This window comes from Rhipicephalus microplus, chromosome 6 (assembly GCF_043290135.1).
Source record: "Rhipicephalus microplus isolate Deutch F79 chromosome 6, USDA_Rmic, whole genome shotgun sequence".
Classification (NCBI taxonomy): Eukaryota; Metazoa; Arthropoda; class Arachnida; order Ixodida; family Ixodidae; genus Rhipicephalus; species Rhipicephalus microplus.
In genome coordinates, this window is record NC_134705.1 from 56,033,931 (window position 1) to 56,046,658 (window position 12,728).

The 12,728-nt window shown below is 44.8% G+C and overlaps 1 protein-coding gene across 1 annotated transcript in view; it reads left to right on the plus strand.

Moving 5' to 3' along the window:
• LOC119167641 (luciferin 4-monooxygenase) overlaps positions 1–12,728 on the plus strand; it is a 105,005-nt gene that overhangs the window by 37,739 nt on the left and 54,538 nt on the right. The window contains exon 5 of the mRNA XM_075865981.1: positions 3,053–3,156. Coding sequence (XP_075722096.1) covers positions 3,053–3,156 — 104 coding nt within the window. The remainder of the gene's footprint in view (positions 1–3,052; positions 3,157–12,728) is intronic.

Consider the following 12,728-nt stretch of genomic DNA (forward strand, 5'->3'; position numbering starts at 1 on the left):
GCCGAAGTGGTGAAACAGAGCGTCGGAGTGGCGAAGGGGAGTGTGGTCGGGATGCACGTGTATTGTTGTTCGTGTTGGAAATGTGCACAGGAGACGGTGATCGGTGGTTGGAAGGACTGTCGGCATAACGGTAGTAGCCTCGAGCACATGTGTCGTCTCGTTCAAAAGCGGCATAACCACGACGTTCATCTTGCTGCCGACGTCGACAGACCCGGGAAATGTGTCCTCGAATTCCACAGTAGTAGCGAATAGGACGTGGGGCCCGCCAGGAAGAATGGTAGGTAGGGTTCGGTGGACGGGCGACTAGAGGTGCGAGATGTTCGTGATCAGGTGCAGGTGGTGGTACTTGAGACGGCGAGGGTTGCATTGCAGCAATCTGTGCATACGAAGGGGGTTGGGCGCATGGTGGAGCACGGTGAATGCTTTGGAACGCTGACATTTCTTCCCTAATAATTCCGCGCAGATCACTAGAGGCGGATTGAGCGGGAACGTTGTTAGATGGAGGTAAAGTGTAGGCTTGCAATTCCTCACGAATTATGGCTCGAATTATGAATCGGAGCTCCATACTGTTTGCCAGGGGGTTCTCAGAGAAGTCGGGTCGTAGGCGGATTGACTGTAAGGTATCAAGCCGCTGGCATACCGAGACGACGTCGGAAACCGTCGAAGGGTTGTGTGCGACGAGGGCGTTGAAAGCGGTAGGTCCGATACCCTTCAGAAGGTGCCGGACACGATCACCTTCTGGCATGGTGTCGATACGGCGGCAAAGTGCAAGCACATCCTCAATATAGGAAGTGTAGGACTCACCACAATGTTGAACGCGTTCTGCCAGTTTCTTGCGAGCAACTTCTGAACGGACGGTCGGTGTACCGAAAATGCGTCGGAGCTGGTCTTTGAAGGAAGACCAATCGCGGAAGTCGCTCTCATGGTTCAGAAACCACGTCTTGGCAACCTGAGAGACGTAAAACTGGACGCGTACTAATTTCGATGCCTCGTTCCAGTTGTTGTAGACACCTACGCGGTCATAGTTGTCGAGCCAGTCTTCGACATCTTCGCCAGGCAGACCGGAGAAGATTGGAGGCTCCCGAGGGGGGTTGTTGACCGGGCTAGGGTTGGCGGCTGGTGGTTGCGCCGGCGGGTGGTTCGGTTGGGCTTGCTCTTGGGCCATGGTGCTCTGCTGGCGCAAGCGACGTCCCGAACGGAGCTCCAGGAGCTGGTTTTGGATGGAGAGAGGTCGAAGAGATCGGGAAGCACCTACACCACTTGAAATACAACGGTGCAGCTGACGCTTTATTGAAGCAACAGCAAGATGGCGTCGATCATGAAGAGGAACGGGCCGAAGACTGATCATGGTTATTGATAGATGAGGAAGATGACGTACAATGAATTCTCACAATATTTTAGTTGCCAGTAATTTCTTTCCTGACAACTTTATTGATGTGCCTACTGGCCGCAGTAGTTATTGCAAGCAATCATAAGTACAGTCTTCATGGTGTAAAACGAAGTGCTTTGCAATGTGCAAGCAATATCATTTTTCTTCATGAGACATGACCTGAAATAGCCGAGTATCTAGAAGCAGCAAACAAGGAGGCTTAACACGGTTAATAAATTATGATTTCTGTTACGGCTAAGTTTTTGTGAGGACATATCACTACCACCTGAGGTAGGCCAGGTTTCCGTGGCTGCGGTTGACTTGGCTCAAGTATTTAAGATATGCAAGACGTGTGGTCCATTTCACAGGGCTTTGCAGTGAACATCTCTACTTTCCACTAGCTGGGTGAAATAGAGACCGGGTTCGCACTTCGCTACGACAATATGACGTAAAATGGTTTGAGCATAGGCTAATGTTCTTATTTGTCACAAGTTGACTTATAAAAGCTAAATCTAGTATAGCGCATTATGCTAAAGAAGAATCGGCCAATGATTCTGGCTGTGACGAGAATCTTTAGGATAAATAAGAGACACAAAAGCAAGGTGCGTGGGTCACAACAACGCTTCTATTGAAAATGGTGATGATGTTTTTTTCCCTCATTTTATCGAAACAACACACGAACAAGAGACACACGACACGTACTTATGTTAAAATAACACCTCACAGTTGATGTAACGAGCTCTGAGCAGACACAAAAACAAGCATAGTCCAAACAAAACTGAAACAGTCTCACCGGTGAGTGCTACTATATTGAGGGATTCGGGATATCTACGGCGATTGGAAACGAGCACGGAGAAGCCATTGTCAAAGAGACACGTTGAAGAGCAACGCGACACTCAAATGTAAACAAAACAGAGCAAGTAGGTGCCGAAGACAGGTTCGACGAACGCAGGCAGTCTTCTTTTCGATTTCATCATACCAGAGACCACAGCCAATCACTCGAGCCAAACCACAACCATGACCTGGTGGCTGCGGTTATCTTCCTGCTGGCTCGCTGCGCAGTCAAAGCTTGAGGTCAAGCGAAGCAGGCCGCTCCGTCTCTTGACCTCTGCCAGAAACTCGGAGCAAACCACGAACGTACCACTGGCGAACTATCTTCACCCTGCTTCTCTACGAACGAAAACGCTGTTCTGAACTCCGCGACACTTTTCTGGTAGATTAGTGGACTTCTTAATGGGATGTTTGGGTTGCCGCGTATATGAGTTATTAGTCCCTGAAATCTTCATGTTAAGTGCTGATTGGGCAACTCCCCTCTCTTGTTGTTGACGTAGCACCCTCGTACCGATGTTACTCGTCGTCGTCTTCCCCGGCTTCTGTTTGGGCATGCACTGCTTGTCTTCTGACTTTTAATGTCACGCACCATTCCAGAGCACTCACCTAACGCACGCACTGCACTCATCACACCAACCCATGAGGACACAGTGCTCCGTTTTCTTGTGGCTGTCTGCTCGGCCGTTTCTTATATCTTTAATGCGCTATACTTTTCAAGTACGACGAGCTAAGTCAACCATGGTGATCTTTTAAGAAGTAATATACTTAGATTTAAAAAACCCATCCGGTAATAAATATATAAATCCAAAACATCTCACAAGAAAAAATATAGTGGTTTGGGTTTTATTTTAGATGACATTGTGGACAAGATAGAGAGGGCTGGCGCCACTGCCGTGCTCACCGATGGGGATCACGTCGAAATGTTTGCTCGAATTCTTAGGCGCTGCAACGTCAAGGTAAGTGTGACAATCTTTTTGGCAGAATCATTTCCTTTTACGCAACTGAGGCACCGCCTTCACAATCGATGGAGAATGGAGAGGAACAAGGGTTAATACCCTTTTTTCAATTTCAACTGGTAAAACTGCCGGACTTTATATAACGTTCATTCATTCATTCATTCATTCATTGGCTCAATAATTCAATCAATCATTCATTCATGCATTCTCTCATTTATTCATTCAACTATTTTTTGTTTGTTAGACGTGTTTTATGGTTTGAAATTCATAGACATTCGTTAGAACTTCCACCTTTATAACGTTCTTTTCGTACCTCTATCTGGTCACCTATAATAAGTGCATACAATTTGAGGATTTACATGCTTCTAATAAGCTGGTTTTCCATTATCAGACTGCGCTGTTTTGGTTAGGGTAATGTTCAAAGTCAACGACGAGTATTTATTGGTGGACTCAACATGGACACTCAGAGGGTGTACCGTTTGGCGAAGGTGTATATGTGATAGTATTCTGACGTTTTATAGACATGCGACAACATTCTCAAGCGATAGCGTTAAAGAGCCTATTTAGCAGAAATGGGTTTGAGCGAAAAATCAAAATCCACGCCATAATCGAGATATCAAGAGAGATGTGAAAAGAATAAATAGAATACAAACTTCAATCTTAGTGAAAATTGAACTTGCTCACTCTGTGTGGAAAGTAGTTGCTATAAGAAAGAGCCACACTATTGCTTTAAAGATATTTGAAAAAGAAAAAAATGAGAATTCTATGTACTGAATAGAGTCTTCTCAACACTTGTATTACTATGTGACGGAAGTGCAGAATCTCTCGAGGCGTCAAAACAGGTGAAGCGCACAACAAGCAGGTATTTTAGAAGTTCACTCATTCTAAAGCTACCCACACACGTTGACGTTTTGCCTCATGAACGTGTAACGGCCCTTCCCACATTCCAAAAATGAACAATTTTAGAATGGTCTGCACCTAACATTCATACTAACTGTAGATACTCCAGCATAGTTTAAAACACCCAATGTTACTCACACAGATAATCTTTTTTTTGCGGCACGGTTGAGCCATGCACTGATAACTAAACCCAGCGATCAGTTCAATGGACAATGCTCATGGTGCCCCTTACACAATGGCGTTCTACTCTTGAAGGCGAAGATCAAGTGGCCTCCTAGTTTTTGCATAAATTAAGAAGTTTCAAGCTTTAAAGGGACACTACAGAGTAAAGTAATTTTCTCGTAATGAAGTACAATTTCGCAATCATTAAAACACCACTTAAATCATGAGTAGACCCTAGGTAAACGAGCAAACACGCTAAAAGAAAACATGCGAGAGACACCATGCACCTAGAGATCCCTGCACAAAAAACCATGACGTTATGAATTTTGAACACACATAGAAGCTCCTACGTGATTTGTAATCATCTAATTTCATTTAAATTGTGACCTCTGGAGTCATGAGGTGAGCATGCGAAGATTTGAAAAATATAACTGAGTTTATTCGCCAAATTGCGAAACAGCTGTTTTGAAATTTTTGACGTCCTGTGTAGAGATTTTATTACAAAATATAAAAACTAAGCTTCAACATAGAGTTTTTTCGCGAATAGTGAACCTATGATAGTGAAACTTCTGCCACTTGAGTTCTCAGACAGCAGTTCATCAAGCTAAACTAAGTCTTTGTTTTTATTTAGCGTCAATGTGACGTCACACGCCTTCTGTAAAAATCTTACAGATCATCAAAAAGTTCATATGAGAAATTCATACGTTGTTTGTTCGTAACATATTTGTGGAGCGCTTTATTTTATTTCGTAGCATAAAATATATATTGAGCGCACGAAATGGACAGAATGACTAAAGTTTTTTCTACTTTCTGTTAAACATGTATATGAGTATGTATATCATAAACGTATGAAAGTGTAAGCGTTAACGATTTTCTAATGCATAGTTGTTACTAGAAGTACAATGAATTGGACAGAATAAGTGAGGCAAACCGGAGAGGTGAAGATTTGCTAAGCGGACCCTTTTCAAATTTTTGTGGTTTTGTACAAACACCACGTGCCGGTAGACAAAGCCATAAGCGTTCTAAGATAGCTATTTGAGCTTTTTGTGTAAACAGTGCTGTTTATTACACTGCTTTAAATCTGCGAATCATTGCAGATGGGTGCAGATTGAAGCGACTCCACCAATTAACGGAGCAACATGCTCTGGCCACTTGGCGTCATAGTGGCAGCTGATCTGATTGGCTGGCATGGGCTGTAGTATGCTCGCAAGCAACATCGGCTGGCAGGGTGGCATAGCTGTATGAGCAGATATGAATGTCTCTACGATCTTCTTTTGTGTTGCCAGACAGTGTGCGTGCTGCAGGGCGCGTTGTGAGATGTCCCTTGAAAGTGCGCGCAACATGTCAGCGTGCCATCTCGGTGGTTTAAACTAGTAAAAGCTCAAATAGCCGATCACGCTCCTGAGAACTCTTTAATTGCCATTAACACCAGCATGTCTCATCAGCTGGGGAAACAACGCAGAGGTCATAAGGGAGGCATGTCATAATTTTCTCTAGCGGCCTAGTTACATGGTGTCTAACTAAAATCATGGCGCGCATGTTTTGATGATACTCTAGCCTAAACGATTACAAAACTGCGAAAAACAGTTTCAGAGCACCTTTCAAGCAGTCGTAATCTTTGTATTCTACTTCACCACGGAGCACATAACGGAGGCTAAGAAGGTACCCCTTTCTCCATGTACTTCAAAATTCTGATTGGTGCGCGGCTAATGCATCTTCTTTCAAGTTTGGCCTTGTAGCTTGAAGTGTTGGTTTCTTGTTTTCGGCAGCAAATGCCAGAAGTTTTTTTATCAGTCAACAAGTGATTTGCTCTCGGTATTTCCATTCCTTCTGGTTACGAGGAGTATTCGAGAGGCTCAGAATTTATCCTGGCATCTACGTTAAACAAGACTGTAATCAACTCTTCAAGCGTGAGTTTTTCTTGACCAAAAACTTTCCATGTGTTGGGCTTCACTGTTATTATAATTCTTCCCTAAAAGCACGCCGATGCAAAATATTCTGGTCTAAACTTTCATTGAAGCTTTCATTAGGAAAATTTTCATGCAATTGGCCACTAAGTAACGCAAAACTTGAAGAAGCGAATTCTTTTGAAGTCGTCATGAAGGTTTGTGCATTGTACGTATAAATAACACCAGATAGTTCAAGACCTGTTTGCGATTCTCCGAAAAGCTATAGCATGACGCTGTTGGCTGATACACGGGATATCAGTTCTATTTTATGTCTCTCGTGACAGCGCAAGTGCACAGAGGTTGGTACTCCGACGAAAATGAATTTGTCATTTTCACATGCAGAGAATCGGCGGAATGTACTCCCGCAATTTAAAAAAATTCGAGCCACACGCTCTTTCTTTTGTAAGCTAAAATGGTTGCTTGGGCACATTGCTAAGGCATATTGGAGGAAACAGTAATGTTTATTCAATAAACTTTTGTTGCTAGTCAGCGCTGCTGTATGCGTCCTTCTTTGCCTGGACTCTGGTCTTTCGTGCTGTGTCCCTCCAATATTCTCTTGTAGGGGGCCACATGGGCGCTCGCTGGTTTAGTTTTGTACATCGCACATGTTCTGCATTCAGCAACAACTTTCTTCACGGCCTCTCTGCGGTGAGGTACCCAAAAGTTCTTACTTCTATGAGAGGGTTTTGCACATCTCAATAAAGAACTCGCCAATGACAGAGACGTACATTATTCATAGTAAAGTCATGTATTGAGGTAAGAGAGCACAATGGTTCACGACGTACGCTTCTTGGGTTAACTGTAAACGGCCTCTAACTCACATGCGCTATTCCGCATTCTGGAAAAAAAGTTGCATCTTGGCACTGGACAACAGATTTCACAATTTCTTTTTCTTGAGTTCGTAAATCTTCTCCTAGTATACTTCTTGCACTACTTGAATACAATAGCATTCAGCTTTGTTTATATGCTTCTCTGTTATTCTGAATGCTTTTTCACGCGGGCATGTTTTTCTTTAACAATTCTGAATAAATACTGAGACCTATGCTGTCATTCGCTGCCCTCTTGTATGATTCGAGTATTTTGTCAAGTCTTAAATTGGTCCAAATCATTGCACATGTAAGACTACCCGAACTCTGGGCTCGCTCAAATCTGTGTCACCACTTAGTCCATTCAGCATGTTCGTCGGCTATCATGCCACCTCCTCTCATTACTAGGTTAAACCTTGCCAACGTAGTTTGCCGCAGCCCAGGTATTTCAACAACGTGCTCTGTGTAAGGTATTCTGCGAGATTATTAGTGCCCGGATAACGTCGTCGTCGCTGCATTTAATTTCTAATACTATTGCTCAAAAGCTATTGCCGTCGGACGCTCCTCGCATCAATCGTACCATGTTGGTGGAGTAAGTTCTGAATATCACAGCCATACCTTGTTCAAGTGTATTGACGAACCTAAGACGGAACACTGCCAACCTAGTTGCAAGTACCATTCCCAAAAGCTTAAGTAATAGGAACGTCACCTCCTGCTAAATGATACTTTGGATTTAGTGATTACGATGGTCCCAGAGACCACCATCTCCTTCGCTCCAGCATTTCTCAAGAACGCGCCGGCTCCAAAACCATTCTGACTGACGTCGCAAAACAGCTGCATTCCCGTCTCCTGGTAAAGCATCCACCTTTGAATTTCTTGCAGTATCTCAAATTAGGTGATATTCTCAGCAACGTTTACTACATAGCACACAAAGATGTCCTAGTAGCTCATCGTATCAGTTCAATCTTCATTTTCTACAGCACTTGAAACAGCAACCCGACTTGTGTGATGAAAGGTTTCATCCACTTCACTGATTCAAAGTTTTTGACGCCATCTGCTGCACAAGCCTGACGTAAAAAATAAAAAAAAATGAAAAAAGTCTCCGGCATACAGAATTGTGCATGGGACCTTTGCGTCGTAAATGCGAGGCGTTAGCCACTGAGCCATAGAGGAGTGCATCCTTCAACAATCCACTAGCTAGCTGTTTATATCTACCACATAAGTTTGCTGACGGGAATCGGAGGGACTGATCGTGTAAAGAATTACCAGCAAGATGGCGCAATGAGCACGTGTCCACACATCGCGTGGCTGCACGCACTCTAATTTCCCACGCGTATTTTGCTCCACATAGAGAGTGGTATGACGCTCTCTCGCACGCCCTGATCTCTCGGAGAGAGTCGCACACCCTGGCTGGCCTCAAACTTTACCTGGAACGATTCTGTTGTAGTTAGCAGGCGCACAAAGGTCACTGCAGTCATAGCAGTTTCCGTTTGCGAAAAGCGCGTGCTTTTCAGACACAGTGAAGGAGCACCTTAGACGCCTATTTGTGTGCATGTGTACCTGAGTACGTTTTAGGCGTGATTTGCGTATGAGAAACGCGGGGCACGTCGCAATATGCTTTCTATTCTGCGCGTCACCTTCAAACTTGTGTCCCAATTATTGCTTTGCCTTTGCGGCAAAGTTTTGACTTTTTGTGCGCTATCACAGAAATATACATTACCTGCACTGACATTGTATATACAGTCCCTGCAGTATTGTCACTGCAGCGTTTCCGGAACTATTTAAATAAAATAAATTGTTGGCACGAGTCTCGTCACAAAGCTGAACAATGGGCGTTACTGCCACTGGTGGAGTGACGAACAGAGGCTTGTGAATCACCTGTCTAGTCTTTTCTTTTCCGAGCTTTCCTCTAGTAGCATTCTTGGTATTTTATGACCGCTCTAAATTCCACAGTGAACTTTTCGTCGGCAATATGCTCCTCTGTCATTTCGTTCAGCTTGTGTAAATTCGTATTGTTGGCTTTGAGTTTTTCGGTAAGTCACGCTATAGTGCCGAACTTGACACTTGTTAAAATGCGATTATCTTCAACAAGGGGAAAAGTGCTCGTTTGTTGACGTGACGTGCACCTTTGTTTAGAACGGTTCAGCGTCTCTCTGAAGGAATGCTTAGTGAACATTAGTGAAGTGGCGCTGGCTGTCACTTTTTTTACACGCCTATTTAAATCACACTCCTAGCCTGGTTTTTTGTTGCACTGTTCTAATCTCTATCACCGGGAGAGGTTGGCAGTGTTCTCGGATGGCTTTCTAGGAGGCTGTCTTCCGGTAGGGAGGTTCCTGGATTGTAGAACTCCTGATGGGTATTCGATACCACTTGTACATTAAACCATTATAGTTTAGAGAGGTTATTACTATAGTTACCTCAGAGAAGACAGTTACAGTGGCATAGTGTTTATTCCTAACGCTCGTTCATTTATCTGTTTGGGGCTTGTCGATTCTGCCACATACTTACTCGGGTGGATTAGCCAAGAAAACTTGGTGTAGTCTACTTAGTGTAGACTACTTGGTGTACACTACTTGGTGTAGTCTATGGACTATAACTACAATAACGATTGTGTGCTTGCTTGAATCAACGATTTGACAGGTACCCCCTATGAAGCATTGCCTGTTAAACCGGTGGGTAATATGATGTCGAAAAGGAAACTTCAAATATATTGAAGCAAAAAGACCTATTCAATCACTTGGGAAATATACAATTGGACAGTCCTAGGGTTACGTAATAATAAATTCAGTACAAAACAAAAGTTTGAAAAGAATGAAGAAATGAAACTTTCAAAAAACTGTAATTTAATTAAGAATACACTAGCAAGTAAACCTTCTTTTTTCTCTAAGAAATTTTCAAAGTGCTATGCAGACGCTTGTGCTCCTGTTGCATATTAAACAAGCCTCAAGGGAAACAATATTTTCCCGGGGTTATAACGTGAAAGAAGGGGACAGTTGCAAGCCGACTACTAAGATGTTTATTTAGGCCGAAATTGTGGCCACTTAAAAGGGAAATCCGATTATAGTAAGACACTAGCACTGATAGCAGCGAGCAGAGCATCGGCCGCCGAACAATTAGCAAGCGGTGAAGCGAGTCACCCTTTGTCATCGAATATCTGAGTGTTATTGCTAGCGGTGACGTAGGTTCCCAAGTAATCTGTGATGTTCCCGAATTGGTAGTAATTTTAACAAAACGATCTACTAAAGCCTGGAAGCGTCTTGAACCTCATAGGCACGGTTTTCGCTGAAGGTAGTGTAACGGGGTGATAACAGAACTTGAGGAAAAGAACATGGTATTGTCCTCTTCTGAAAAAAACATTGTCCTGACGCTTCACCAAAAGGCGAAGGTACAGTAATAAAGTTAATAAACAATAGGTACAAGGTATATAGCACATCAACAAAGTACAGGCTTCAGGTTCGCGCACGGAATGGCTTGAGGCGCACGACATGGACGACTTCAGGTCGAACACGGCACGTTGAAAGTTCATAACTCCGTCGGAAACAACCTTGTAGTCAGTCGTGTGGGCTGAGACGTCAAGCTACTTGTACGGTCCGAAGTACCGTGGCAGAGGTTCTTCACTGAGCCCGCGCCGCCGTACTAAGACATGGTTCCCGGGCTGGTACTCAACGAAGCTTCGTTGAAGATCTGTAACGGCGGCTGTAAGTCGCCAGCTGATTCTTGAAGCGCCGGCGGGCGAGTTGACGAGCTTCTTTCGCGCGCTGAAGGTAGGCGGTGACGTCGATGTTTTGTCAGAAACGATTGGAAGTATAGCGTCGAGCGTCGTTGCAAGGCTTTTTCTGTAGACCAACTTGTACGGCATCGTCTGTGTCGTTTCTTGGACTGCCATATTGTACGCGAAGGTCACGTACGCATCGATTTCATCCCACGTCTTGTGCTCGACGTTGACGTATATAGCCATCATATCAGCGACAATCCTTATACGAAGTTCGGTACGGCCGTTGGTCTGTGGATGGTAGGCGGTGGTGTGGTGGTGACTTGTATGGCTGTACCTAAGGATCGCATGAGTTAGGTCCACCATTGAGGCTGTGCCCCTATCAGTAATGAGAACCTGTAGAGCTCCGTGACGCAGAACAATGTTCTCGACGAAGAACCTTTCTACTTCAGAGGCACTGCCTCTGGGAAGGGCCTTTGTTTCGGTGTAGCGTGTGAGGTGGTCACTAGCTACGAGAATACATATGTTGCTAGAATTCAACGCCGGAAACGACCCCAGTAAGTTCATTTTATTTTGCTGGAATGGCCAGCGAGGTGGCTCGACGGCTCGGAAAAGTCCGGCTGGCCTAGTCGGTGGTGTTTTTTGTCGCTGGCAGTCGCGGCAGGTCTTGACGTAGCGAGTCACCTCGGCACAAAATCATGGCAACTAGTAATTTTATTGTATTCATGCGAGCATACTGGGAACACCGAGGTGTCAAGCCTGGGTGGTCATGTAGCGCTTCGAGTACTTCTGGTCTCACTGCTGAAGGGACCATCAGAAGATGGTCGGCTCGAAGAGACAAGAAGTTCTTTAAAAGAATTTTGTTTCGCAAGAAGAATGACTCCAGTCTTCTCTTGCAAACATTTGAAAGAGTCATTCTGCTACACTCGAGGTATTCCAGAAGGCTTCTGAGTTCAGGGTCAGCTCACTGTTGCTCGGCAAAGTCGTCGGCAGGTATTGTTCCTAAAAAGCTGTCCTCATCCAGGCTGTCGGGAAGTGCTGGTTTGACAGGGGCACTAGACAAGCAGTCGGCGTCAGAGTGTGTTGTTCCAGACCTGTAAACGACGGTCACGTCAAATTCTTGAAGTCTGAGGCTCCGTCGTGTGAGGCAACCCGAAGGGTCTTTCAAGTAAGCTAGCGAACAATAGGCGTGGTGGTCGCTTACTACTTTGAAAGGCCTGCCGTTGAGGTAAAGGCAAACTTTGACGCTGACCGAATGACGGCAAGACACTCCTTTTTTGTTGTGGAATAGTTGGCCTTGGCCTTGGATAGCCACCAGCTAGCATAACTGCTGACCCTGCCCACGCTGCCAGTCCTTTCCACAAGGACGGCGCAAAGCCTTACGCTGCTTGCGTCGGTGTGTTTTTCTGTTTCGACGTATTTGTAAAAATGTGCAAAGATCGGCGGTGTTTAGAGGTGTCCTGTAAGTACCTTGAATGCTTCCTCTTGTGCTTCTTCGGACCTGAACTTGACGTCGTTTTTTGTGAGTTGAATTAGCGGCTCGGCGTTCTGTTAAAAACGTTTGAAAAAACACCTGTAATAGGCGCACAATTTGAGGAACAAGCGTACAACCTTCTTGTCAGTGGGCTGCGAGAAATCGGCGATGGCGGCTGTCTTTCGCGGGACGGGACGGACTTCAGACTTGCTAATGACGTGTTCCAGGAATAACAGCTCTTGGTACGCGAAGCGGCACTTTTCTGGCTTCAGGATTAGTTTAGAGGCGTTGACAGCTTGAAGTGCCGATTCAAGGAGCCGGAAATGCTCGTACAAGCTACAAGAAAACACGACGACGTCTTCCAAGTACACAAGACAAGTTTGCCATTTAAATCAAGCCACCACAGTGCCCCTAGTGTCCCTAATAGTCGTGAACTTTGCAGGCGCCGAGCAAAGACCAAATTGCATGACCTTAAACTCGAAGAGGCTGTCTTCTCTCAATCTCTCTCGTCAACCTCTATTTGCGAATAGCCCATTTCGAGGTTCATCGAGGAAAAGTACTTCGCGTTG